The sequence below is a fragment of the Ambystoma mexicanum genome, chromosome 14 (genome assembly GCF_040938575.1).
Source record: "Ambystoma mexicanum isolate Mex_15411 chromosome 14, UKY_AmexF1_1, whole genome shotgun sequence".
Lineage (NCBI taxonomy): Eukaryota > Metazoa > Chordata > Amphibia > Caudata > Ambystomatidae > Ambystoma > Ambystoma mexicanum.
In genome coordinates, this window is record NC_090940.1 from 193,648,881 (window position 1) to 193,676,636 (window position 27,756).

Consider the following 27,756-nt stretch of genomic DNA (forward strand, 5'->3'; position numbering starts at 1 on the left):
TCAGCAATACTAGTCTCCATCAGGGTGGATGCAGTAGATGCAACAATTAAACACTCTCAACCCTCTCCCCTTCCCCCTCAACCTGCAAACAGCACTCAATTGAAGCACTCAGCTCGATGCCCGTGAATGCTGAATAAAGCTGTTCTGGGTTAGAGGGGGAGGAGCTTCTTGTTGCCACTGTAATTTGACAAGAAGACAGGTTTTTAGAGGGAATACTACGAATACTAAGGTTCTACTAAGGTATTCTAATTCGGTAGGTAAAGTAATAGCATCCATAGTGTTGTCACATTGTAATAGAAGAGTCCAAAGTCAAAACTGAGTGTTCAAATCCAACGGGACGCAGCTCTCGCAGCTCAGCATTCGATCGAAGCACTCAATTCGATGGCACTTATATGCCTTCTGGAAGGTAACACTCTGTCAATCTCTTGGACCAACATGTTTGTGTATGTGTTCCCTCCTCTTCCTCTAGTCACCAAGATTCTATAGATGTTCCTGGCCTCCAAGGGGTGCAACATTCTACTGGTCACTCCCCAATAGCCACAGAGACATTGGCTCTCCAATCTTCCGTATCACCTTGACCAACAAAACAGGAAGGTATTACACCTCTGCCGATGATAGCTTTACTTGGGTTCATGCTTCTTATGGCACATGGGCCACCTCTCCTTCTCCCACTCATTCTGGATCTCCTTCACCAACAAGACAGGAAAGTGCTATATCCCTGCCTATGATCGCTTTCCTTCGTGATCTAGCACCTTAAAAAATAGCTTTCTATCTTCTGGGCCTGTAAGAGAATCATCTTGGCATTATGGCATCCCCGGGAAGAATTCCACTTGGTCGCAGTATGGGGGCAAGTGGCAGAGGTTTTGCCACTGGAAGTTAGAAAGATTTTGGGACCCTTCGATGGATTACATTCTGTCATTTTTGTCGAATGTAATCCAGTCAGGGATGCAAGTCTCCCCTTACAGGACTTACTTTCATCTCTTGAAGATTACCACTCAAAGGAAGACATAATTGCTTCTCTTTCCAGCCCAGTCATTGGGGCTCTTCTATCTATTCCTTCCCACATGTAGGCCTATCCTGGCATTGGACTTTAATGTAGTTTTTTTTAAGTTTAATGATTTTTATTTAGTAATTAAGCAACGGATAATCATAACAGTGACTGAAGAATACAGTGATTCTGAATGAGAATGATGCCATAACAGTGAAGTGCATAGGGCAATAACATATGTAGAGTATGAGAAGTAGTAAAATAAAAACAGTTGAGTCCATATAGGCAAAGGAAGGTAGTCTGTGAATGTCACTTGTACATTTCTGTTATATGTGTACAAATTCCTGGGACGAATAGGGGACATATACATGAGACCACAGGACACACAAGGAAGAAATAAGAGGAAAGGGGGGCGGGTAGAGAGGTGCACAGTAAATGGTATAATAATCTTCTGAGTTCATCAAATTGCAAATACATAGAATGAAATGCATCAAGGAATGTAAGATGTTAATATAATGAAAAGCATAGTCTATGAACCATGAGCTGTCATATTGTGATGATCTAAGTAGTTAATGAAAGGGTCCCATTTCAGGTTAAAATTGGGCAACTTATCCAAGTAAGAAGCCATGCAGTGTTCCATTCTGTGTATATGACAGACGTTGTTCCACCAATTTTTGCAGGAGATATTTTGAAGTTGTTTCCAATTCGTTGTAACGAGTTTGATGACAATGGCAACAAGAAGATCGTATAAAGTGGAGGATGGGGGAGATATCCTTTTAATTGCAATACTGCCAAGAAAAACATTTGTAAAAGAAAGTGGAATCTGAACTTTAAACATGGTCTTAATGTTGTGTGGGAGGAGAGGTCCATGAGACCACCTCCCCGACATAACCCCAACTGCGTAAGGTCTGTGGCTCGTCAGAGGCACCCCTGTCGCCTGTGCTCAGGTGACGGGGTGGCTGCTGATCGACACACAGGCCCAATCGATTTGCACTGTAACAGACCATGGACACCATTTTGGGAGCGTCAGGACTCCATTTTAGATAATAGCAACCTAAACCCCAATGAGACAGCCTGCCTGCGAATGCTGCAGCTTGACCCCCACTCACTGTGCATAGGGAGCCATGCCCTCCTCCGGCTCCTCCACTCCATGGTAGATCCGCTGAAGGCCCGTTCTCACAAGCAACCAGACACAAACAAATATCAGAACAAACACTGTATCATTTACCTTCTGCAGTACATCACTGTCCCTGAAGTGACCTGACTAGCTGTCTAAGCCTGGAAAATAACAAACACCATCTCAATTGAACAGGCCCTGACCCAGCATCTAACCCCTAACATTTAAGATATATGGTGTCAATACCCTCCTCGTATGAACCCCTGTCGATGTTCCCCAAATTAAGTGTTAACCACACACCAAAGCCTAATGATTCATAGGGTTGCTATGTTAATTATAAACACCAGTTTTGGCGAAGGAATAAAAGTTCATAAGTATTGATAAAGTAAGAATGACCTCAGCCCGTGTAAGATACCATGTGCCTAGAAGACTCAATGAAAGGGCTTGATACAGCCCACCTAGTGCTAACTAACGAATGCTGCTAAGTACAAAGGAAGGCGGAAAAAGCATTACCGAGAATATGTGTGTGTCATACAGTGGGACACGTTTAAATGCATGAACAAGAATGTACATGTACTGAACGTATTACTTCTATGCTCCTGAGTACACCGCCAAACCTAATGCTACCTCATGTGTTATCCAACTGCTACCGTGTGTGATTGCTAAAATGTAGTCATCCGATATTCAGGGAAGTATGAAACACTGCCAGACTTTCATAGTCATATATGAAATAGTACATGAATGTATAGACATTAGAAATGTGTAATCACTCTAATATTACTAACTTTATTAACCATCTCCTCGTTCTGTATAGTGTGCATCCCAGGCACAGAGAATCGCTCATACACAGAAGGCCATCTCCCCCTCCTCCCGCCAAGGTCCGCCAGGGCTAGCTGGTGCGCGGGCAACAGAGCCTCACCTCCCCTCATTCTGTTGGACTCGCTTCAAGTATTCACCTCCCCCATATCCGAGGCCGCCATGGTCGGCCAAATGAAGTATTTACAACCTGGTCCTAAACCCCACCGCCTCAAGTGGCCAAAGGTGCACCTTCACTGATCTAGTAGTACTCCAGCTCACCCCAAGTTAATGGGCCTTGGAGAATAGATATTCAACTCTGTACTAACATATAATAAAGTAATTCTTCACTACATCTAACAAGAACAGAATGACAGGGCAGCTCACCTCGTGCCCTCAGACCAAACACCCCCGTTTTATGACACCCGGTCAACGGGTCAAAAGTAACAATGCACTGATGTATTGGCGAAGCTCCACATTGCATGTTGTTCCTCCGGTATCCTATTATTTCTTAGAGTAACACATTGTAGGATTTACAGGACAACTGTTTGTGTGTGCGTGGCCACAAGGCCAGAATGTTAGGGCAGCCTTCTATCAACGACACTGACCGCGCCTGGCCTGGCAGCCCCACCCCGATGAGCCCAGCTGACCCATCCACCCCACGTTGGCACCACGCTGATGTCCACCAATCCTGGAGCTGCTCATCACTGCTCCGCCTATAGTTAGTCGACACCACCCAATCCCCAAGACCATGTGCCCCCTATAGTGTGTAGGACTCGTGACGTGGTTTTGTAATAAATAAGACTGTCTTTGCTATTGTCCGACAGAGCGCTCTCTGAGCTTGCAGAGTCCTTTACATGCCCTATTTGACTAGATAAAAAACCCTTTACATTCACACGCACTTTGTCGTGGTCTCGTTCCCTCCTGGGGTGTGTCCTTTATTACCTCTCATTGCGGGGAGGGCACTGCCTTTTGGGGGACGCTTGCTTTCAATGTATTTCTGCACATCCTGCCATAACCGAAAAACATAGGGACAGTCAAAATACATATGCCTGTATAAACCTTGGGAGTTTCCACATGACCAACAATTTCAATCAGTATGGACCTTAGATTTTGTGAGTTATGAAGGTGGGTTATGAAGGCTCTATGCATGAAGAATAGAAGATTTTGGGTGATATTGGCCGATGTGGAGATTTTTCTACTTCTAGATCATAACAGAGACCATGTATCGTCATCAAAAGTGGTGCATCCATCTTTTTCCCAATGAGATTGGACCGCCCACCCCAACCTAGATGATTCTGCAGTGTTCAACAATTTATACAGTTTGGCAGATTTGATATCAGGAGTGGTGGAGAGCAGCTGTAACTTTATGGTGTCAGGTAATAAAACAGTGTTATCATGGGCTTGAAGACCGTCCAGGCATGCGATAACCAATTTATTGTAGAAGGTCAGATCCGATAGGGACAAGGCGAAGGATCTCCTAAGATCATGAAATGATGTTAGACTATGATTTTGGATAATTTGGTCTATATATCTGATACTCTTGGTAAACCAGACCTTACGAAAAAAGATCCTGTTGGTGGTGGTAATTGATTTATTGTGCCACAAATAGGGGGAGAGCTTATGGGAGGGGGATTTGATTAATGGAAAGAGGAAAACTCTTAAAGCAGATATAGACGCTTTAATGGGGTCAGAGATAGTAGATGTAGTGTGATGATATATAAAAAAAAGTGTCTGCAATATTATGAAGGTGGGCTATTTGTTTTTCAAGAGTACACCAGCATGGGAGGTCATTGGAGTCAAATGAGGAGTACCAGAAGCTTGTCTTCTTAGGTAGGAAGGCCTGGCTAAATGATTTACAGTCGGGGAAACTAACTCCTCCTTGTTCGAGGGGGGTTTTGAGGTTACTAAGGGCAATTCTTTTCCATTTTCCTTTTCCCCAGAGAAAATTAAGAAGAATGGAATTAATGGATTTGAAAAAGGTAGTAGGAAAATGGATGTTAAGCATTTCTAACATATATAAAACACTGGGGGAAAGCATCAGCTTAATGGTGTCAAGTTACCCCCACCAGGAAAGATATAAAGGGGACCAGGTGGAGGTAAGTTCGGAAAGTCTACTGAGTAAAATGTCTGTGTTGATTTTAATAATACTATCTTGTAACTGCTGCGCCCTGCTACCTGAGGGTTTGGTGCGCATTATCAAATAAATAAAACATTAAAAAAACAGAAACATAATAGAGGGGGAACATTGTATACCTAAGTATTTAAAGGAGACAGAACACCATTTTAAACCATAAATATCTAGTTCATTTGTAAGACAAAAGGAATTCAAGGGCAATAGCTCTGATTTGTCTTTAAGTTTATAACCCGAAAACTGCTGAGAATTCCTGCAGGACAGCTATCAAGTGTGGAAGATGCTGTTTAGGATTCTTTAACAGGACGAGGATATTGTCTGCATATGCAGCAACCTTAGGCTCATGAATGCCTACCGAAATGCTGGGGATATTTTTGTTTTGTCGGATGATTTCTAGGAGAGGTTCTAGAGATAGTACATATAGAATGGGGGAAAAGGGACATCCCTGTCTACTGCCTCTATTTAAAGAAAGGTAGGAAGAGGTTTGACCACTGATGAATATGGAGGATTTTGGGTTAGAATAAAGACTTTTACTAAAAAGATAAAGCCTTTGACACAACCGTGCCATTTTAATGCATGGAACATAAAATCCCAATTACTTCATAGCCCTATTTATCATTTTTATATCTAGTAGTAAAGTGTAAGGCATTTAGTAAAAGTCTGACATTAGCTGAGATGTTTCTGCCCTTAAAATAACCTACTTGATCAAATGTAATCAATGTGGAAAGATGAGATTCTATTCTATTAGCTAATATTTTGGCGAAGATTTTACTTTCTCCATTAATAATGGAAATAGGCCTGTCATTTTTAGGGAGATCAAGATCTTTTCCTGATTTAGGAAAAAGGATGAGAAGGGCTTCAGAAAAAGTACCAGACGAGAAGACTTTGGATATAAAATAGGAAAATAAGGTTTTAAGTCTAGGAGTGAGCTGACGTAAAAATACGCTGAAAAATTCTGTAGAAAGGCCGTCCGGTCCTGGAGCTTTACCTCTACTCGGCCCTTTGATGGCTTGGTTAATTTCATTGATGGTAAGTCCTCCTTCGCGATCAAGATTTGATATGGGGTAGGAGCTTCTGTTAATATTATCAAAACAGTTAGAGATTTTGGCTTCTGTAATAATAGAGTCAGGGGTGTAAAGATCAGAGTATCAGCTTAAGGTATCAGCTTCAAGGTATCAACGATACCCAAAGGATCTGTAATAACAGTTCTCTGAGTATTTTTGATCTTGGCAATACAAGTTTTTTCTTTTTTTGCCTTTAGATAGGAAGCAAGAGCCTTACCAGCCTTATTCGAACTTTGGTAGATTTTGGTTTTATACTTAAATATAGCATTAGAGGCTTCTTCTGTGAGTTGTTTTTATTAATTTGGAAACGTAGAAATAGTTTTTCAGCTTTAGTAAGGAGCAAATAAAGGTCATCAAGGTCTTTTTTGTATTGCTTCTTTTTCATACTAGGATAGGCAATGATGTGACCTCTAAGGCAGACTTTAAATGAATCCCAGTTATTACTGACCAATGTGTCACTGTCAGGATTGCCTTCAAAATATTGCTGTTGGAATGAAAGTAGTGATGTAATAAAACTCTTATCCTGAAGGAGACTGTTGTTGAAACTCCATCTAGAGGATGGTCTTTTAATGTCAGTGAGGTCTAATGTGGTAATAACAGGAGCATGATCTGAGTTGGTAATATTTGAGATGGAATTTGTAAGTGATTTGGTAGTGAAATTGTAGTCGAGGCGAGAGTCGGTATCATGCGGAGGTGAGTGAAATGTGTAGTCCAGGTCTACCGGGTATACTAGTCTCCAAGAATCAATAAGACTAGTCTCTGTAATACATTGTTTGAAGGCTTTGTGTGACTTGGAGATTTTGAATGCACATTTGGGGTCAGAAATGTGGTTCATGTCTCCACATAATATAAGGTTGGGGAAATTAGATGTGCAGATAATCCAAAAATCCGGATCGGGTAGGGTAGGACCATAGATTCACATGATTGTGATGATATCAGACCAATACACAATTTGACCCAGGCCCATCTTCCAAGGTTGTCCCCATCTTGACCCACAATCTTATATGATAGTTTGTTGCTAATTAGAATAGCAACGCCCTTCTTCTTACACACCGCAGCGATTGCTATTACATCCTTTACCCAAAAAGATTTGAGTTTCATGGCTTCCGGGATGGACAGGTGAGTTTCTTGTAAACAAGCAATAAAGGGATTGAGCTTTTTTAGATGAGAAATTACCTTATATTTCTTAATTGGGTGATTACAGCCTTTAATATCCCATGTTACACATCGAAACACCATTATAGTTTAAAAGACGTGTTGATATATATATACATTGAGAAACCATAGGGTAATAAAAGACATTATGAGCATTATGCACAAGGTAGTAAATATAGCAATCTGTGCCTGCGAATGATAGGCTCCTCCATGCACCACCAAGGATGACCACGAAGGGAAAACACAAAAGGGACGTGAAGAGGGCAGGGTAAACTTGACCAAAAAGATGGAGAAAAGGGGAAATAAAGGCTAGGTGATGAAGAACATAACAGTGATGATACACAAAGGATTAAAGGTGTGAAAGGGATCAAGTACCCGTGGAATAGCGAAAGGGAGATAGAGGAGTTGGAGCAGATGGCACCAGCAGGGCAAAAACAGCCCTCAGTGAAAATGGGTACCAACGGCACCCGGCCCACCACTGTAGTGGGTAAATCTTAAGAACTTGCAGCATATCACGGTAAGAAAAAAAATAGTCAGGTACCAGATGTTGATGGGAAGAGATGTATCCATGTTTTCAGTTTTAAGAGATCAGATGTTTGCTTTAAGGTCTGCAGGTTCATCAAAAATGGAAGTACGGCCATCAAATGTTACCTTAAAGGAGCACAGATGATATAGACCTTGATATAGACCGTATCTCACGTAGAGCTGTTTAAGCTCAGGGCGATAGGAGAGAAGCTCCTTCTTTTGTTGGGCAGTCTTCTTTGCGACATCTTGTGAAATGTAGATCTTGGTGCCGTGCCAAATAAGAGAGTTTTTCTCTTTAGATTTTAATATGATGAGCTGCAATTGAGTATATTCCAGTAGACAAAAAATCATAGTGTGTGGAGGGCGTTGCAATGGTGGAGAGCTTCTGGCAGGGCCAATGCAGTGTGCATGTTGACTATTGAGGGGTATTTCTTTAGGTAGATGTAACACCGCAATCAGTAAATTTTAGTGTAAAGAGATGGCATCATTCCCTTTAGATCCCTCTGGAAGCCCTGTAATGCGACCATAATTACGCCTCCTTCTGTTTTCCAAATCTTGATTATGTTTTTGTAGGTCTTTAACAGATTTCTCCAACAGCAATACTCTGAGAGAAATATCTTCTGCAAGGCCAATTCTGTTTTCCATTTCTGCCATTCTTGTTTCGAAGACATTCCACCTTTCATCTAATGGTTGTAATTTCTGGTTGGTGGTTTCTATGAAAGGTTTAAGTGACCTTATTTCTTGCAATATGGTCTCAATTGCAGGATCTATAGGTGCCGGCGGCGGAGGCGATTAGCTTTTTAGCCTTTTATTGGTGGTGGCCGTAACTTGTGTTTCTTTTGACGTTATGGGCATTTTTGGGTTATTTTTCCCTGAAGCCATATTCACGTGAAGAAAATAAGAAAATGTGAGGAAGAAACAAAAGGATATAAATCCAGCTCACAAGGTGTCTGGCTGTGTGGCAAGTAGCCACACTTCCTCAAATGATAATATGTATTATTAAAAAGTGCTGTTAAAAGCGAGCTTCACCATGAATAGCCTTGTGATAAAAAGGAAAAGGCAGATATTTTGAAGAGTTAATTTTATATATTGCAGTCGTGCTGTAGAAAGAGCAATTCTTCAAAATACCTTAGAAATTTTGTTTGTAATCCTTCTGAATTGTAGGCGTCCACTAAATGGCACTGTAATGATAGCAGATAGCTGACTAGGCTTAAGCTGGCATATTACATGATTGTTGCTCTGAGCTGTGCTGTCCACCTCCATGTTTAAATTCTTAAAGGATAAGTGTGCATTTCTTGCTAACACTCCAGTGCCTTGCCGGCTCAGCAAGAGCTCCATAAGTATGGAGGATAGGGGAATTTTGACTAAGAGTACTGTAGTCACTACGGTGAATAACTTTTCCTAACTGTGGTGTCGTTTTATGATGCTACCGATGAGATTGAGTAATAGGGAATTACATGGCTGCAGAATCACATTAATGTTTGGAAGAAACAGAACACACACTACTGATTTTCCAAGAGTAGCAAGGAAACGGGTATAGTTTTATTACATTGTAATGCAGTTGAAAATGTGCGTCCTCTCTCCTTCTAAACTTCCAGCAGAAATCAACCTCTGCCCCTAAATCACATTTTATTTCTAGGAAAATTTAGGCTGATAAGTAGCTTTCACATAAACAAAGAATGAGATCTCACATGGTCTTGGATCGCCTTCTCCTGAGAGATTCTCACTGGCCACAGAAGCGAATCCCATTCCATTGTTAACTTTTCTCATAAGACCTTCTACTTCTTGTATACATGTTGTAGTGTTCATGTGACAAGATTCCTCTTGAAGTGTCCATACTCAGAAGTAACCTTGGGGCAAACTGTTCTTTCCTGCTTAACCCGTATCATGAACTCAATCCTCTGTTTATAGGTTCAAATCTTCTGCCTCTTCCCTGCACTAAGACCCTACAGCCGAATCAGCGTTTGTGTGATCAGCGCTAATGCCTTTAGGCCTCAAAGTATAATACCTACAGCTCTAAGAACAGAGGTCTCATTTAATGTACCAGCAGCCTCAATGGTTGGGGTCTTAGAATACTCTTTATTATTGTCAAATATATTTCACGTCTAAATTAATGTGATCCAAGCCGAACCATTACTAAAACGATCTTTAAAATGAAGGACTAGAAGAAACATAAAGCAAGAGACTAAATATACATTCCTGCAATTGGTAAATACATTTTTCAAATTATTCAGTATCAAATATGCATTAGTACTAAACACCTGCTTTTGATTAATGGCTATGAACTGATAAGTAGTTTGTATTTTGTGCAGAAAATGATGCATACATTTTAGATTATGCAACTCAAACATTGAATGCACGGACCACTGTGTTTATGCACAGCAACTCGTTCAAGTTTCTTATGTGATAAACTGGACATTACAGTATGGGTTGATAACTCCTGGTTATTCCCCGAGACAGGCATTGAGGCTTCATGGAAACCATTTTAGTGCTTTTGTACAATACCAAATCTAGGTGTGCTTTTTAAATTGTCGCTACCTCCACTCTTGTTCTACTTCAGTTTTTGTGTGCAAAATCACATCTATGTGTGCTTTTTAAATACCATCTACCCCTGGCTGCTAGTCCGCATGCTGAACTGTCTCGTGCCTGTACAGTATTTCCTCTTGTCCCACTCCCTCACTACCTCCTACTATGGCTCTCTCCATCTCTCCTACCTACTCTAACTGCTATGCTATCACCTATCCCGCTCTCTCTCTAAGTCTGGAAATAAAAAGTTAAAAAAAGATTTCCTGTCTTGTAACGCAGACACTTACGTCAGTACCACATCCAGACAAATTGTCACTGACATCCTCTTTTCTGACCTATGGACTCCACATCTGATTTCCAAGCTCTCCCCTTTCCTTTCCTCTTCCTCTTCCATTAATAGTGGTACTGGATGGGAATTCCTCTTTGCTGGCTTCTCATTGTCAAGGTTCATCATAAATGTCTATCACAATGGCTCTATCATGGCCCGGGATCCTCAACCCAATCTCCTCCTGTTTGACCAGCGCCTGCCATCTCTCATCAACTTCCTCCCCAATCCTGCCACTCCTCCGTCCCTCGATCTCAACATATCCTTCACCTCCTCCGATGGGTGGAGCACCTCCATGTAGGCCTCCTCCGAAAACCTTCAAAGGTGGTGGCCAGCTTCACTTAGCCACACCAAATGCTTGCTTTGCTACCAAATACTCTTCTGACATCTGCTTCCTCATTGAAGACTTTGATTGCGACGTCCTCACTCTCACTGAGGCGTGGTTCAATGTCAGCACAGTCACTGCTTTTGACTCTCTTCTCCCTGATGGCTACAAGATCATCTCAAAGCCTCATCCCATCTGCACTGGCGGTGGTGTAGCCTTGATCTTCCCGCAGTAGGTGCCTACTTCCCTTATACTCACCCAGCCCTACTCCTCCTTTAAAAGCCTGGTCTCCAAGCTTGGCATCTCTCACACTTCCTCTATGACCATTGCTACTATCTACAGGCCCCTGGGTCCCATCGCCTCTTTTCTCTCAGAATGGGCTGATTTCTTCTCCTCTCTTCTCACCTCCACCTCCAATTTCCTCCTGGGTGATTTCGACATCCACTTTGACTCAATCACGGCCTCTACTCTTCCGTGACCTCTGCACCTCTTGCTCCTTCTCTATTCTCCTCTCCGGTCCTATCCACTTGGCTGGACACACTCTCCATGCCATCATCCATTCTGATCTCTTGCTCTCTCCCCCGCACTCTCTACCCCTCTTTCCTTGTCTGACCACTCTCTCCTTTCTTCCCACCTGGGACCTCTCGGCCCTTTGACCGAACCTCCCCCAGCTCTGCCAGCCTCGTATGCGGACATCCGTCCAATGAATTAAGTGTCAATAGCTGGTTTCGCTTCCACCTTTGCGCCCTCCTCTCCTCCAACCTCTGACTCAACTATTGACTCTGCTCCCGACAAGCTAGCTCTCGCTATCACTCACACTGTCGATATTCTGGCCCCTGTCATGAGGATTCGCCTGAAACCGTTCTCCAAATATAGCACTTGGCACTATTTTGATCTAGCAGCCCTGAAACACAAGTGCAGAGCTGCTGAATGGAAGTGGCAGACCTCAAGCTCATCCTCTGACAAACTGGTTTGTCGCTTCCTCCAAAGGCAATATCGTCTCTCCATCCATTCCAAGAAGCGGCCTCACATCCAGGCCCGCCTCTCTGGAGCGTCTAACAACACGGTTGAACTCTTTAAAATCTGGAAGGAACTATTGTAAGGAACTCATGTGGCAACAGTAAAGACAGACACAAGTGATCACAGTTCAAGGATGTTAATTAAACTGTATAAATGGGTTAGATAAATGACTAATCTAAACATAAATATAAGATGGGAGCAAGCTACAACCATCAAGTAATAATAATGCTGTCCAAGTAAAGTCTAGTCAAATAAAAGGGCCTGTACAAAAAAAGATTGCTGATCCTTACAGCTAAGTTCAAAAAGAGTGTGGGATAAGTCAGGATGTTATAGCCGGGGGTCTCCCTTCTCCACGTTTTTAGCCAGGGAAAAGGTTAGGACCTTTAAGCACAGCACACTCCTGACCCTCGCCAGCACAAGGTTACAGTTCCTTTCAATTATGCCAGGACCTTCTGGGGCCAAGTCTCTTTCCTATAAAGTCTCTTGCCTTAGAAGGCCTGCTGGATCATAAACAATAAAAAAAACAAAAGTCCCTTTGGTAGTCTTTCACCTTGGGCGATTGCTCTTCGGCCCTTTGTGTCCCCCTCAGATGGGCTCCGATTCTTCTTGCAACGTTAGTGTTAAGATGGATTTCTGAACTCTGACCTGGTGGGCAGAGGTTCAGAAGGTCAGCCTAGTTTCTTGGAACAGGGAAACCTTCTGGACAAGCCAGACCAATCAAGTTAGCATTGGCGGTGGTCAAGACTAGGTCTCAGGAGAGTGATTGAAAGCCCACAGTGAGCACACACATTAAACAACAACACCACAAATTACTCTGTCAGGTGTATATATCAAAAATATATATAAATTTATTAAAGGTCTTTTACGTCAAACACAAAGTAGAATCAAAGCAATATTAACCAAACTAACACAACTCTAACTATGAAACATATATACAGTAACCAATGCCTAAAAGAATATTGCACAAGTAGAGATCCACAACCTGCAAAGAAAGGGGTCACACAGTGCGAATATATTTTAGGCAGTCCTTTAACAATTCAAACCCTAACTAAGAGGCAGTCCTGTCCCTACGATGAGTGGAGCTTTGAGCTCAAAAGTACATTCAGTCCCGGAGCACGCAATTGTGCGGTTAAGTTCAAATCGCGGTCTCTGGGGCTGTAGTGACTCAGGAAGGTGAGTGAGGTGATGAAGAATAACTTCCCACTATTCAAGGAGGGTCTCCCGAAGAGGGCAGAGCAGGTTCCAAGAATTGGGAATAGCTCGGTAGAGCAGGTTACCTCGATAAAGGAGAGTGGCCCTCAGGGGACACTCATGCGTAAAAGTCTATGGATGTTCCTGGGGCCACCGATAAGGGATGCAAGTACTTACCGACCCTCACCGCACTCTGGATCAAACATAGCCAGTCAAGTCCAGAACGTTTGCAGGTTCGAATCCTGCAGTTGTGCGGCTCTACGGCTTTCAGGGGCTGCGTTCTGGAATTGATTCTGTGGCTGGACAGTGGCGATTCCTCTGCTCCTGGGGATCAGGCCAGTTCCACTGCAGCGAGTCTTAGGGGGCACAGCAGCAAGGCACACACGAAGATCGTCATCACAGCTGGGCGAGACAGTGACTGTTTATGCTCGAGTTCATACGTACTCTCCTAATTTCAGACCTAGGAATGCTAGTTGTACGAAACTCGGCAGGTCAGTGCCTTATAACCAGAGCTTACAGTCTCCAAAGGCTCAAGTCGGAACTCGAGACGGCGGTTGTTCCAGGGTAAAGGTCCCATACGAGCTGGTCATTTCACTGGGCGGTCCAGGAACACTTCCAAGCAGGCTCGTTTGCAGGCTAAGCAGGAGGTGCCGAGAATAGTTAGTCCCACTATTCCAATGGGTTGACGCACCCTGGCAGACCTTCTAGGTTCGATCAGAAACAGGGGCTCTGATGGGACAACAGCAGGGTCGGGGTGCCAAACCTGACAGCGGGTCACCAGCGGTTCCAACGATCTGCTTCTTCGGTTCAGGGTACTTGGCTCCTTTACTAACTTTGTTGTGAACTCAGAAGATCGACCTGGAATGGGTGTAAGGGGCCTTCTCTTATCCAAAATCTCCTTCATGCCAAAACGAAGAGAAACCAATAAGAGATCTGCTCACATTCAGCCATCCCAGACGTTGACCAATAACGGACCACGGTGGTCCCAGTCATCCCAGCACACTAGACATCCTGGCACCCAGGATGTATATTGGAACAAGACGGCTCCAACCCACATCCTGGGCACACACACACAAGGCATGCAGAAGCCTGCGAAAGCTTCAGTTTGCGCACGGGTCTGCATGACCAAATAAGGAATTTCCCAGGTCGGCTGGACCTGGGGAAGGCAAAGGGACAAGATGGCCAAAGCACAGAACAAAGGACCTTGTGGCATGGCCATTATAGGCACTGGCCACTGTCCTGGGCCAAACTGGTTTTTGACCCTAGAAAAGAGTCAAAAATGCTTTAAAAGTAACTGCTGCCACCAGCTCTGTCCTGGACACACTTGTACATTCACAAAAATTCCTTCAAGGGTGTCTAGGGCCTTAAAAATTAAAAAGGGACCCCAGCACACTGTACTGTAAGCTATATTGTGCACTGTAAAAATTTTACTAAGAAATAGCAACAAAGTGAAAGACTAAGGGAAACCAAGTCTCTCAGGACTGACAGTCTAAAGAGCATGTCCATTTCCACATAACAAAAATGAGCAAAAGTCCAGCTGAGTACAGCAGAATGCTGGGCTCCACTGGCAAAGTCAGGTTAGAATGGTCAGACTACAGCAAAAGGTTGGGGGGTTCACAACTGGAGGGAAAATTACCCATAAATGGAAATCTTTCCTGACACTTGCCCCGCCTAGGCCAAGGACAGGGGGAACTAAACCACCCCTGGCTGAGCTTCTTGTTCAGGTCGGTTAAACATTCTGGACAACCCATCAGCATTACTATGTTGGACACCTGGCCTATGTTCAATGGTGAGGTCAAACCCTTGCAGGATTATGGACCACCTGAGCAATTTAGGATTCTCTCCTTACATGTTCATGAGCCACTTTAAGGGCTTATGGTCTGTTTGCACAGTGAAGTGGGTCCCATAGAGGTAGGGCCTCAGCTTCCTTAGGGCCCATACAACAGAGAGACATTCTTTTTCTACTGTGGACCACCTGAGCTCTCTGTCCTCAAACTGGCAAGTTATGAATACAATCTGGTGTTCCTTGCCTTTCTCATCTACCTGTGATAGGACGACACCTATCCCAGTGTCAGAGGCACCTGTCTGCCCACTAAAAGCTATTTTGTAGTCAGGGGCCTTGATAACAGGGGCCTGACACAAGGAGTCTTTTTAAGCCATTGAAGGCCTTCTCACACTCCTCAGACCAAGAGACCTTCTTGGGTTTCTTAGGATTAGTGAGAGATGTCAGAGGAGCAGCTATGGTGCCATAGTCTACCATGAAGTTTCTGTAATACCCAGTGAGACCTAAAAAGGCTGGGGGTTGGCCAGTCTTGTACTGCTTATACTGTACTTTGTAGAGGCTCAATCCTCTCTTCACCTACTTCATGCCCAAGGTAGACCACTGAACCTTGACCAATCTGGCACTTGCTGGCCTTTATAGTCAAGTGGGCCTTCTGAAGGGCCTGTAACACAATTCTGAGGTGTTTCACATGATCCTCCCAGGTGGCACTGAAAACTGCTGTCACCCATATATGCAAGACAGAATTCATCCAACCCATTAAGGACATGGTTCAAAGGCCTCTGAAAAGTATATTTATTTGTATATTTTATTTATGTATATAGCGCTCCTGGCCCCGGGGCATCCATGGCAGGTGCATTCTTCAATCCAAATGGCATTACCCTGAAATGGCAAAGGCCTGGAGTTGAGAATGCGGTCTTCTCCTTGGCATGTTCTGCTAGGGCTATTTGCCAGTACCCTGCAGTGAGGTAAAATGGGCTGAGGTACTTGGAAGCACCCAAGGTATCCACCAGCTCATCAGTTCTAGGTAAGGTGTGTGCATCTGTCTTAGTGACAGCATTCATAGCCCTGTAGTCCACAGAGAACCTCAGCTCAGAGGTATCTGCCTTTGGTACCAGAACCACAGGACTTGACCAACGACTACTAGAGGGTTCAATCACCACAAGATCTAACATCTTGTTGACCTCCATCTTGATGTAAGATCACACCTTATCTGACATCCTGTATCCCCTACTTTTAGTAGGTACACTATCTCCTTTGTAAATATCTCTATTCGTAAATATCTTCCTTCTCAAGCTCTTTGCTCATCCGCCTCCAACTCCCTCAGGGTCAGTCACTTCTCCAAGCAACAAGTTGGTGGTAGATCACTTTCTACGGCTGGGGCCTCCCTCTGGAACAGCCCCCCTGCCTCCCTGAAACTTGAGGAGAACCATCTCTGGTTCCGGAAGCACCTCAAAACCTTCCTCTTTGCTTCTGCTTTCTCTCCTCCTCTCCCCTGTTGAACTCCTGGCTGAAACTGCACTGGTCACCTGGCTACCCTCTGATCTCTGGCCCAGGTCTCATCCTCCGCCAGTTGCACCCCTGCACTGCCTCCTTGGCATCCCCCGCACTTGGGGACTTTTTCTGTATCCCTACAGCCCCCTACCAGCACTTAACTCCTGATGTCTGCACTTACCCTTGCACTGCCACCAGCTGGTCGCAATTTTACTTATTGCTTTATTTATTTATTCTATTAATTTTACTGTCGTTCCCATGTACTGCACTGCTCCCTCCCCCTTCCCCTGCACTTGCGCGATCTCAATGTCTTCTTCTAACCGTCCCTTTCAGCTAATTCAGAATAGGGCTGCGAGACTTATCCTTGGCCTTAAGCCCAGGAACCGTATCTCTCAGCCCTAAAATCTCTCCACTGGCTCACGGTTGCTGCAAGGATCAAATTTAAATCCCTCTGCATCATCCATAAGGCGTCTGTGTCCGGGGACCACGCTACCTGCAACTCGCGCTCACCAAGTACTCTCCCTCCAGATGCCTCCGCTCCTCCGACTCCAACTCTCTACTTGTCAAGCGTTCCTCTAAGTAGAGAGCGGGTGGTCGCTCACTCTCCTCAGATGGCTCCCTCCTCTGGAACAGCCTCCCACTTTCTCTCCGTCTTGAGCCGGATCTCCTCAACTTCTGCAAACACCTCAAGACTTTCCTCTTTTCCTCCTCCTTCCCTCACTCCCACCCATGCTGATCCACACAATAGCTGTTAATTGGGTTCTATGTTCTTTGTTCGGTAGGCTTTTTCGCCCAAAAAATACTCATCAAATTCTTTTTTTTATATTTGCGTGGTACCCCCCCAAGTCTCCCTTCCCTATTTTATAGTCCCTATACCCCACGCCTCCATACCCCTTGTATGCCCTTACCCACCCACCCCCTATATTTTTCGATTTGTTTTTCGGCTGAAATTTTCCGGCAAAAAACTCTGCCAAAAAAAGCCTCGCGATGTAATTACGTCTTACCGTTAATTCGTGGCCTGGGGCCTTATGTGTCGTCTGGGTCCTGGCCCTCTGTCCATTCGCCCGCAGCATCCCCCCCCCTGCACTTGCCTTCGGGCAACACTTGGCCTGTTGCCTCACTGGTCTGCATTTACTGTTAGGCTGGTAACCCCTCCTCCATCTTGTGGTCACTACTTGGCACTTACTTGTTGCCTTCGCAACTGACTATTGCACTTACCTTTTGCGTTTTCTCCCTAGCACTTCACCCCTCTGTGGACCCCTAGCACTTATCCCCTTCACCTGTCTCTTCTCGCACCCTGCACTTGCACAATCCAAATGTTCAAAAGGCCTAGTAGGACCTCTTTCTGTATTTTGCATTACTTATTGTCTTGTTGTTTAAGCGCCTTACAAATGCCCAATAAATAAATGAATAAATAAATAGTAAAGTCCACATTTAGTGCTGAATTGAAAATGGTTGTAGATTAAACACAGTTTGTCAAATTGGCTGAGCAAATTTGTACTATGAGAGAAAACCACTGGTGGGATATTTTCACAAGATGGTCATGTTCATCAAAATGTATGAATATTTTATTGCACCGTTTGTTGTGGCTGTTCATTTGCTTTCGATTTTTATCTGTGCTTTGCATATTTGTTTATACCGAATATTAGAAAAGGCGTTGAGGGTTGTAATTTGGCATATTACCTACTCGCCCACATTCAATCATTAAAGGGGGAATGCAATGGATTAGAAATTACATTAATTTAAGAGTTAACAGACAATGGACGCTTCTGTACGAAAACCCAGTTAAAGGTACATTTCTTTGCTGTTTTACACTGCAAATGCAAAGAGGAGCTGGGAGATATTAGGCTGAAGATGTCATTATATACCAGATTGCATGAGGCAGCAACAGATAAAATTGTTATGAACTGCCAGGATGGTTCCGTACTGGATTTTTCCATCACAAGGATGTTTTTTCAGTAATTTGTAAAGTCGATCACTGTGCCAATTACTGGTACTTTTTAATGGGTAGAAAGCGAGGGCAGATTCTTGAAAGTTTGTATAGTGACTATCATCACCTGAATGTGTAACATGGTGCAATATGGTGACACACCCGGGAGAGACCCATAGCTGGAGCAGTGCATGTTGTCAGTCGGGGAGGCGCCACAGCTGTGTCTGCCTGGAGCTGTATTTTATCCTCATCAGGGTCTCTTTCATGGGCAGAAAGACCACAAAGAGGCTTAAGATAACCATCCTGCTGGGTAGTACACATTAGGAGGACACAAGGATATCAATGGATAGGTATTTATTAAGATAAATACATAAGGACCCCGAGCTGCCAACATGCAGCCTGATCTCCCTCAACAACCCATCAACTGTAAACATTAGAACTATTATAAAGATAAACACACCTCATTCTGATGTAGTGGAATCCTCATGTAACATCATTCCACTTGATGACATCACTGAGAGCCCAGCGCAGGCTGACATCTTCCAAGCCACATCATAACACATCCTCATGTCTAATGCATTTTATTTTGTTGTTCTTACTTACAATAAAACATCAGGAAGTGTGTGCATGTCCAGTTCTTGCCTCACAAAATATTTTCCCCTACTGCAAGGTGCATGAAGGTCTCTGGTGTGTCACAGATGGCCTAAAGAATAATCCAACTCCCAGATATGGTAAAAGGGGTTTCTATGAATTTATAGAAAGGCCATTAGATTCTTCTTTCACTCCCTTGTCTAGATGAAGCATTTTCCTCCCTAGCCTAGGTGTCCTTATTCCCCAGGTTAGTATCTAAACCTTATTGAACCCTACTATCTATGTTCTAACTTTCTGTTAACGAGGTCCTAGGCAATTGCCTAATCTGTCTAAACTCCATCTGGGACTTCACTATCACAGATGTTAGTTATAAAGGGATGGAAAGGTTGTGCCTTACAGACACTGAAGCCCCACTCTGGCTCCTTTCTCTCATGTCCTGATATTCATTTCCCTGTCGCTCACTGATCTCTTCCTTTCTTCCTGCTACTCTCCTCTCTCAAATTCAAACCCACTTTCTCTTTTCTCTCTTCATGCTTCCTCCTCTTCTATCCCTCAAATGTTTCTTCTTCTACAACCTACCTCCACCCTGCAGTGTTACCTCCTCATACTCTCTTCTAGTACTCTCCACTCTACTACTACTCTCCTTTCTCCACAGTTCTCATTTCCCTTCTCCATACTTCTACCACTTTCTCCTATCCACACCTCTTGTACTCTCCTCCCTCCACACTACTATTCCTCTCTCTCTACACTACTGCTGCTCTCCCCTCTACACACTACTACTACTCCCTCACTCTCAACACTCCCTCTAACAGTCTCACTCACTTATCGTACAGGCACATTCACCACACAGTACCACTTGCTCTCTACAGCCATGATCTCACCTTTTTTCAAAACACGGCCACACTCCAGTCCACGGTTCTTCCTCCTGCTAGTCTCTTGGTCTGACACCTCCTCCTCTGACCTCACCCGAACAAACCACAAGTTCCTGTTTCCTGTCGCACCTCTTATCCTTCCCCTCATGTTCCAATTGGACTTCTGACCCTTACCAATCTGGCCCTGTCTCACCCACCCCTGAGTTGTGTTACAATAATTAATGTTTACAAATAGGGAGCTAAGGCCCGCCCCTTTCTTCCATCCCCTTTGTTCCATTGGGGACAGCCATGCTGCAACAATGGCAGCCGGCATTGCAAGTTCTCGCAGTTCGTGTTAGGGAGCCGCATTGCAGTGAAATCCAAGGTAGGTAAGTAATAATTCTGGGTTTTGTGTAGAAGCTGCTCTGCGTCAAGTCCATGTTGCATTGTCTGGGTTATATCCAGCGCAGTTGTAAGCGCAATGTGCGTGCAAGTGTTGGGCAGTGCGCAGCGTCCCTGCAGCTGGCAGGCTTGGGGTCACGTTGTTCGTCGGCTCGCTCACTCCCTGTTTTCCCGTTAATTAGAGACTGGAGGAGTCTAAAGTAAAGTACATATCGATTGCTGTTATTTTGGGCGGTCGGTCCAGACTTCGGCTGCCTCTTTAATTTGTCCACGCGAAAGAAAAAGAGTGTGGCCATCACTGTTCTCAAGAGGTATGGTTTGTTCCAAACTGGCACTGTCAAGAAACATACAGGCACTTGAGGAGAGGGGATGGGACCTTTACCCCTACCAACTGCCACCTTCCCCCCTGGAGAATGAATGGTTCTGGCTTCCACCATAGTTTGCCTCTCACCCCAGGCTGAGAAGGGTCCCTATTTCCTCTTGAAATGGTTAGTTTACTGACATTGTTACAGGTTGCAATGTGACAAGTCCCTGCCTTCTGCAAGTGGCTTGCTTGGGGTAGTCACAGGATCCTCCCCAGGCTGCCTCTGGGCCCAGCATCCTGTGGCTTGTGGTGGTACCCTGGCCCCTTAGTGACTCCCCATGAAGGGTAGAAAGGAGGCCTTATCACACTATCCATGTCTCCCTCCCTAAACTGTGCAACTAGTTTTCACCACTCAGTGCATCAGCAAAGTTAAATGTTGCTTGCTTTTTGGTTAAGACAGCAAGAAAAGATAGCAATTGATGTTTGACACAGAATCTGGAATGCTTAAGTATAATCACGTTTCTTACATGCATTCCTTAAATTCATTCTGTAATCTAGTGCCCTGTCATGCTCTAGAGATCTGTGACAGGTTGAATGAGAGGGCTCAGTGCTGCCACTTGCTTCACCACTAAATCTGAAAACCAAAGAAATTCAGCAGTAATAACCTTTGCAACCATAACTCACCCCCCAACCCCCACAGAGCACTGCTCATACTGACACACGACATCAAGGGTGACAGGATACAAATGTATGTGAAGTAAAATCTACTCTGAAAAGAAAACAGGAGTTTGTTGATAATGAGTTCTTTCATTTCACCAAATGTCAAACATTCAGAAATTATTTCTTGTATATCAAGATATGTTTTCATCACTACAAATGATCCATCCTTCTTTTTAACAGACTGGAAGCACTACACCAGAAGGATGTTACGAAACACAAAGAAAACTCTGACCTGTTGTTCCGGTTCCTGCTGACCGAATTGGAAACAGTTGGAAATGTTCGTTTTGAAGAGGGTTCACCTTCGGATGCTTGGTATTTAGATATGTAATATGTAATAATCTTATGCATGCCATGTTTTTTAGTTTGGCTGAAAATTGACAGCGTCAACTTTTTAAAAGTATACTTTTGTATATGGCCTTTCAGATTGGTGTTAGATTCAAAATGATTCAGATTTCATTTTCCTTTCTGTTGTGCATGTAGCCCAGCTTAGGTTTTGGCATACAAGCATTACCCTGTGGCCAGAACAATGCTATAGGGAAGATTGAGAATAGAAAAGGTGTTGGGAAGCAGCCCTATTCCGTCATTAAAGTCCTTAATTACAGTCCTTCGCCTTCGTCACAGTCCTTCTCTTTTATGACAAAACAGAAGGACTGTGACAGTCTTCCTCTACTTCTTTCATAGTCCTTCTCGTATGTCATTGTCCTCTGTCACATACCTGCTTCATCACATTTCTACTTTGTGACAGTTCTCCTTTGCGACAGCCTGCCTTTGATCCTCTTTCATGACAGTCCTCCCTTGTCACTGTCCTTCTCCTTTGCGCAATCCTTCTCCCAATCCACAATCCTTCATCATTTTTTTATTATTTATTTATTAACAATTATAAAGCATACATCAGCCTGTGGGCATCGTGACGCTGTTACAGACAGTGATCATCATAGTAAAAAATCACTTGAATTGCAAGAAGAAAACAGATACATACTTAGTTACAGGCAGAATGAAGGGTAGAATGGCAGTGATTAGTTGAAGAGTGTAGTTTTTAGCATTTTCCGGAATGCTGGAAGGGAGGTCTCGGCTCTGAGTGTGATGGGTAGGGCGTTACACAGTTTGGATGCTATATGTGGGAAGCCAATCCACCCTGCTTTGCCTCTTTTGATGGATGGGATGCGCAGTTGATTGGCATAGCAGGTTCTTTTGGGGCGTGATGAGGTGCCTCTGATGATAGTCTCTGACAGCTAAGGAGGGGCAGAGAGGCTTAAGCATTTGTACGTAAGGGTGAGAGACTTTTACGGGGAGTCAATGAGCAGCTCGCCTGGCCTGGGTGATATGGTCCCTCTTCGGGATCTTGAGTGCTGCTCTGAGAGAATTATTTTGGTCTATTTCAAGTCTCTTTAGTTTTTTTGCAGAGGTGCCAGCTAGGAGAGCAATGCAATAGTCTAGTTTAGGCCCAATGGTAGCAGTAGCTATTGATAGGCAGTTCTGGTTGTATAGGAATGGTTTAACTCTCTTTATGAGCTTGGTGGTGTGGGCAGTTGAAGAGGCAATGGCAATGACCTGTCGTTTCATGGACAACACAGAGTCTAGGAAGACCACTAGAGTGTTGACTGATGATGAGACCGGGATGGTGGAGTTGTCATAAGTAAAGTGACCGTGTTGTTAGCTAAATTTGGCTAATGTTTCTTTGGGGCCGATAATGATGATCTCGGTTTTGTCACCGTTAAGACACAGCCCATTAGGCGCCATACAGGCTTGGATGGTGGTATAGATCTGGAGGAGAGCTACAGTGTCCTGGTCATATATGCCAGAGAGTGGTAGGAGTATGTGCGTATCAATGGCATTGTTGGTGTAAGCTAAGCCAAAGGAGTCTAGTTTATCAAAGAGTGGTTTTGTAAACAGGTTGTATAGGGTGGGAGCTGTGCAGGAGCCTTGAGGAACTCCACAATGGATGGTGGACGGAGCTGCATTTGCCTGGTCTGAGGAGACCTTCATGGCTGTTCTTTCGAGGAACAATGTGATCCAAGAGGAGGCCATGTTGGTAAAGTGAGCTGCATGAGTGAGGTGGGTGGTGAGTCTTGTGATCCACAAGGTCGAAGACGGCCGAGAGGTCCAAGAGAAGGAGGGGAGCAGGTTTACCTTTGTCCATGATTGAGGTTATTTGGTATTTAAGGCCTAAAAGGGTGGTTTCAGTGCCGTGGCCTTTGCCAAATCCGGATTGCCTTTTACTGAGGATGGCATTGGTTTCACGGGAGTGTTGGATATGATTGTGGGCTGCTTTATCAAGGAATTTGAGAAGGAATGGGACAGTGGTGATGGGTCGGGAGTTGTTGGGGGAGGTGGGATCTAGGGTGTTTTTTCTTAGAAGAGGGCGTATCCAGGCTTCTTGCTAGAAGGGACTGTACATATTGTGAAGGAAGCATTAATGAATGCCGTGATGAGAGGAGCCAGGGAGTCAGTGCATTCTTTGATGATGTTGGGAGGACAGATGTCTCCCTTGCACATAGATGGTTTGAGATGTTGGAGGAGTTCACGGACTTCAAATTCTGAGACGTCGCAGAATGAGAATAGCCGGTCAGAGGGATTATGGGGAGGGAGGCTATGCAGGAGAGGGGTGGTCATTCTTAGGTTGGCTTTAAATTGATCTTGTATTTGATCTCGTCGGGGCTGGTGGAGTGGGTGATAAGGTCTTTAAAGATGGAGAACATTTCCTCGGATTGTGAGTTGGCCTTGGAAATCCGTAAGTTGAACGAGTTTGACTTGGCTTTGAAAATTGTTTCTTTATACTGAGAGGATAGCCTTTTAAATTCTTCCTTGCTGGAGTCGCTAGACTTGGAGTGCCAATTTGCTAGGGCGTTACGCTTACTGGTACATAAGACGTGTAGTTCATCCTTGAACCATGAGTTAGTGTGCATGGATTTTTTCTCTTTTTTTGGATTCTATTTGGGCTATGGCGTCGACAGCTCTGGTGAGGGTGTCGGCGTAGATAATCTGCGAGTGTGCTGGGGTCACTCGAGAACGGAGGCTTGAGTTCGGTGACTTCCAGGAAGGGACAAAGGTTGTCCTTGGCTAGTTTTTTTGAGCTTCTGACCTGGGCTGGAACGGCATATGTGAGAGATGTTGTAGAGGGTGTAGTGGGAATGGTAAATTGGACACAGTTCTGGTATGTCCAAGGATAGGCGGAGTTGGAGATGATGGATGTGGAGCAATTGTGGTCTGCCACCCAGTCGAGGGTCCAGCCTTTGCAGTGGGTTGGGCTGATGCCTTTTTGTGAGAACCCTAGATCTGTTATTTCCTTGGCTAGGGCTGAGGCTGCCTTGTCCTTAGGGTCATTCAAGCCTAGATTGAGGTCACTGAGTAGGATAATTTTATTGGATCTTTTTAATGTATTGCCAAGTACGCAGTGTCCTTGGAAATCTGGGACTGTGCCAAGGGGCCGGTATGTGAGATGCATATTGATAGCGCAGTTGGAGGACAGGGATAATTTGGCTGAAAGTAGGTCAGCGTTACCTTCCCATGGGTGGTTGCATAGGCTGGTAATGAGGGCTACGCCTCCTCCTTTAGACAGCAGTCTGTCTTATCGGAAATGGAGTATCAGGTAGGGAGGGCTAGCGAGATGGCTGGACCGGATGCCTCGTGGAGCTATGTCTCTTTGATGGCGAGTAAGTCCAGGTCCTAAGTAGTGATGAGGTCAAATCTGGGACTGTGCCAAGGGGCCGGTATGTGAGATGCATATTGATAGCGCAGTTGGAGGACAGGGATAATTTGGCTGAAAGTAGGTCAGCGTTACCTTCCCATGGGTGGTTGCATAGGCTGGTAATGAGGGCTACGCCTCCTCCTTTAGACAGCAGTCTGTCTTATCGGAAATGGAGTATCAGGTAGGGAGGGCTAGCGAGATGGCTGGACCGGATGCCTCGTGGAGCTATGTCTCTTTGATGGCGAGTAAGTCCAGGTCCTAAGTAGTGATGAGGTCGTTGATTTCCAGCCCATGGGCGGAAAGAGAGCGTGCATTTATGAGAGCGCATTTGAGGGCGGGTGAGGGCAAGTTCTTTTTAGTAAGGGGAGGGGAAGGTGGTAGAATATAGGATGGAGAGGGAGAGGTTATGATGGGAGAGGGCTTATATGATTGTGTAGTGTTCAAGTGGGAGGGCTTGAAGGAGGAGGCGGGAGTCCTCTGAGGGGGAGTTGTGGAAGATGTTTTTGGTGGGATGTGGGCGTCTTTGCCTGTGGAGGTGTAATTAGTAGTATAGGTGTGGTAGGTGCGAGAGCTCAGCCTGAGACTGTGATGGCTGGGGGGTAGTGCCGGTTCAGTGCGGGACCTAAGCCTGGTGAGCCTAGAAGTAGGTGAGCTTGAGGGCTGAGTGTGGCTGCGGTGCTCCTTTGTGGGGGCCAGTCATCTTGGTTGGAGAGGTGTCGAGGGGAGTTAGGTGGATCGACTACGTTGGCAGTTAAAATGATGGACGGTGAGGGATTCGGGAGGTAGGAGAAGGTGAGTACTAGCGTTGGCAGGAGATAGCAGGTTAAGGTGGATCAGTGTATGTTTCGATGTATGTGAAGAGCCAGAGGATACACGTAGTGGAATACATTGGAGAGAATAGGGCAAAATCTAGATGTGGCAGTAAGGATTCGACCACCGACCTGACTGCTGAGGTGGAGATCTAAAAACAGTTGGCCTTGCGAAGGGCAGCCTAATCAAGCTAGTAGGGGGCACACAATGGTAGTGAGTGATGCTAAAACAATTTAGAATAATGGTTCGTGAGGGCAGCACAATTCAGATGCATACAAAGGCACATAATGCAGTGGGGAGCAGTGAGTGATTCTAAAACAATTTAAAATAAAGGTGTGTGAGGGCAGCACAATTCAAATGCATACAAAGGCACACAATGCAGTGGGAGCAGTGAATAATACTAAAACAATTTAAAATAAAGGTGCGTGAGGGCACGGTCCTTCTGCGTTGTCACAGCTCTTCTCCTTTGTCACATTCGTTCTGCTTTGTCACAATCCTCCTTTGTTACAGTCCTCCTTTGTTGTTAGTCTTTCTCCTTCATCATAGTCCTGCTTTAATATAGGTCACTGTCCACAGTCCTTCCCTTTCATAGCAGTCATCACAGTTGTTCTCCTCTATCACAGTCATTGACCTTCATCAGTCCTTTGTCACAGTTCTTCTCCTTCATTAAGACATTCTCCTTCACTGTCCTACATCACAGTTCTTTTCTGTCATCACAGTCCTTCTTTCGAATGGATTGTGTCCTCCCACGTATTCCTCATCTTCAGTGGCGGCTGGTGAGTTTGAAAGCTGGTGGGGCGTACATTTTCCAGGGTGAATTTAGTAGCCAGCGCGCGCAGTGCGCAAGCCCATCCCCCCAAGAGGGCTGCAGGGGGGTTCTCCCCCCGCGAAAATTTTGGAAAAATGGCCTACAAAATGTGCAATTTACTGTCCAAAAAACCCACCGAAATATGAAAAAAGCATTCGGTTTTACATATTAATGGTGGTATACTATTCTTACGTGTGCAAGTGTGATGGTGTATTTTACAGCTGCTTGTATTGAGAATAGCTGGTACTATGGTGTATGCATAAAGAAATTCATTATAAGTCAGTAATGATGGAAACATATGTTTGTCATGCTGTTACTGGCATTCACATATGCTCATCCTCTTACTAAGGTGGGATTTTAGGCATTTTCTGAAAGGGGAAAACTAAGCTTAAAATATTACTTTAGTTTTTAACCACTTAATTAATGCGACATTTGTCCTACCTTTAATGGCTGTCTGCCACGCTGAGTTGCCATTGCTTCAGTTTCTCAAAGTTGCAACACGTGGAATGCACAGGTCTCAGAAATAGCACATACTTATTGCATGGAGAAACATGCAACAGAAATAGTTTACTAAGTTTATTATGTTGAGTGCTTTATTATCAACCAACAACCATAACATCAAAACTTACTTCACGTTTCTCACTGTTCTGTCAAATAGATCACTGCAACCTTACACAAAATCCTAACATACATAAGGCCATTGAAACAAAGAATTCAAGGTAACCCACAAAATAACTGCACATAGCTTGTTTGTAACAGAACATTCACTGGTCAGTCATTTTGAAAGTTTGTACACAAATTGTGCACGTCTATTTTTCAGAGAGGCAAATTTATCAATAGTCCGTTTATTGAAGCCAGGGATCTCTTAAATTAGTTGTTTTTCCATGGACAGCATGGCCAAAGCATTCAGACGATCCTCAGTCATTGTGTTTCTCAAGAATGTTTTAATTTGCTTCAGGGTGGAGAAACAGCGCCCAAACTCAGCTGTTGTCATGGGTGTAGTAATCAGAATTTTTAATAACTGCATTGTCTCACTAAATTCTTCTTCGAGATTGTTTTCAATGAACACTTTTAATAAAGAAATTGCCCCACTTGAACTACAGAATTCTGGTCTCTCATAAACAATTGAAAGCTCAGTGTGCAGTCTTTCCTTGTTTAACATGGGGTACGCTTGGACAGTTGCATTCAGTGCATCATTGGGAAAAGACTGTCC

The 27,756-nt window shown here is 44.4% G+C and overlaps 1 protein-coding gene across 2 annotated transcripts in view; it reads left to right on the forward strand.

Moving 5' to 3' along the window:
* The window catches only part of LRRC9 (leucine rich repeat containing 9), a 2,495,628-nt gene that overhangs the window by 724,957 nt on the left and 1,742,915 nt on the right, over positions 1 to 27,756 (forward strand). For both annotated transcript variants that reach the window (XM_069638901.1, XM_069638902.1), the window contains one exon: positions 21,418 to 21,549. In XM_069638901.1, the coding sequence (XP_069495002.1) occupies positions 21,418 to 21,549 (132 nt within the window). The remainder of the gene's footprint in view (positions 1 to 21,417; positions 21,550 to 27,756) is intronic.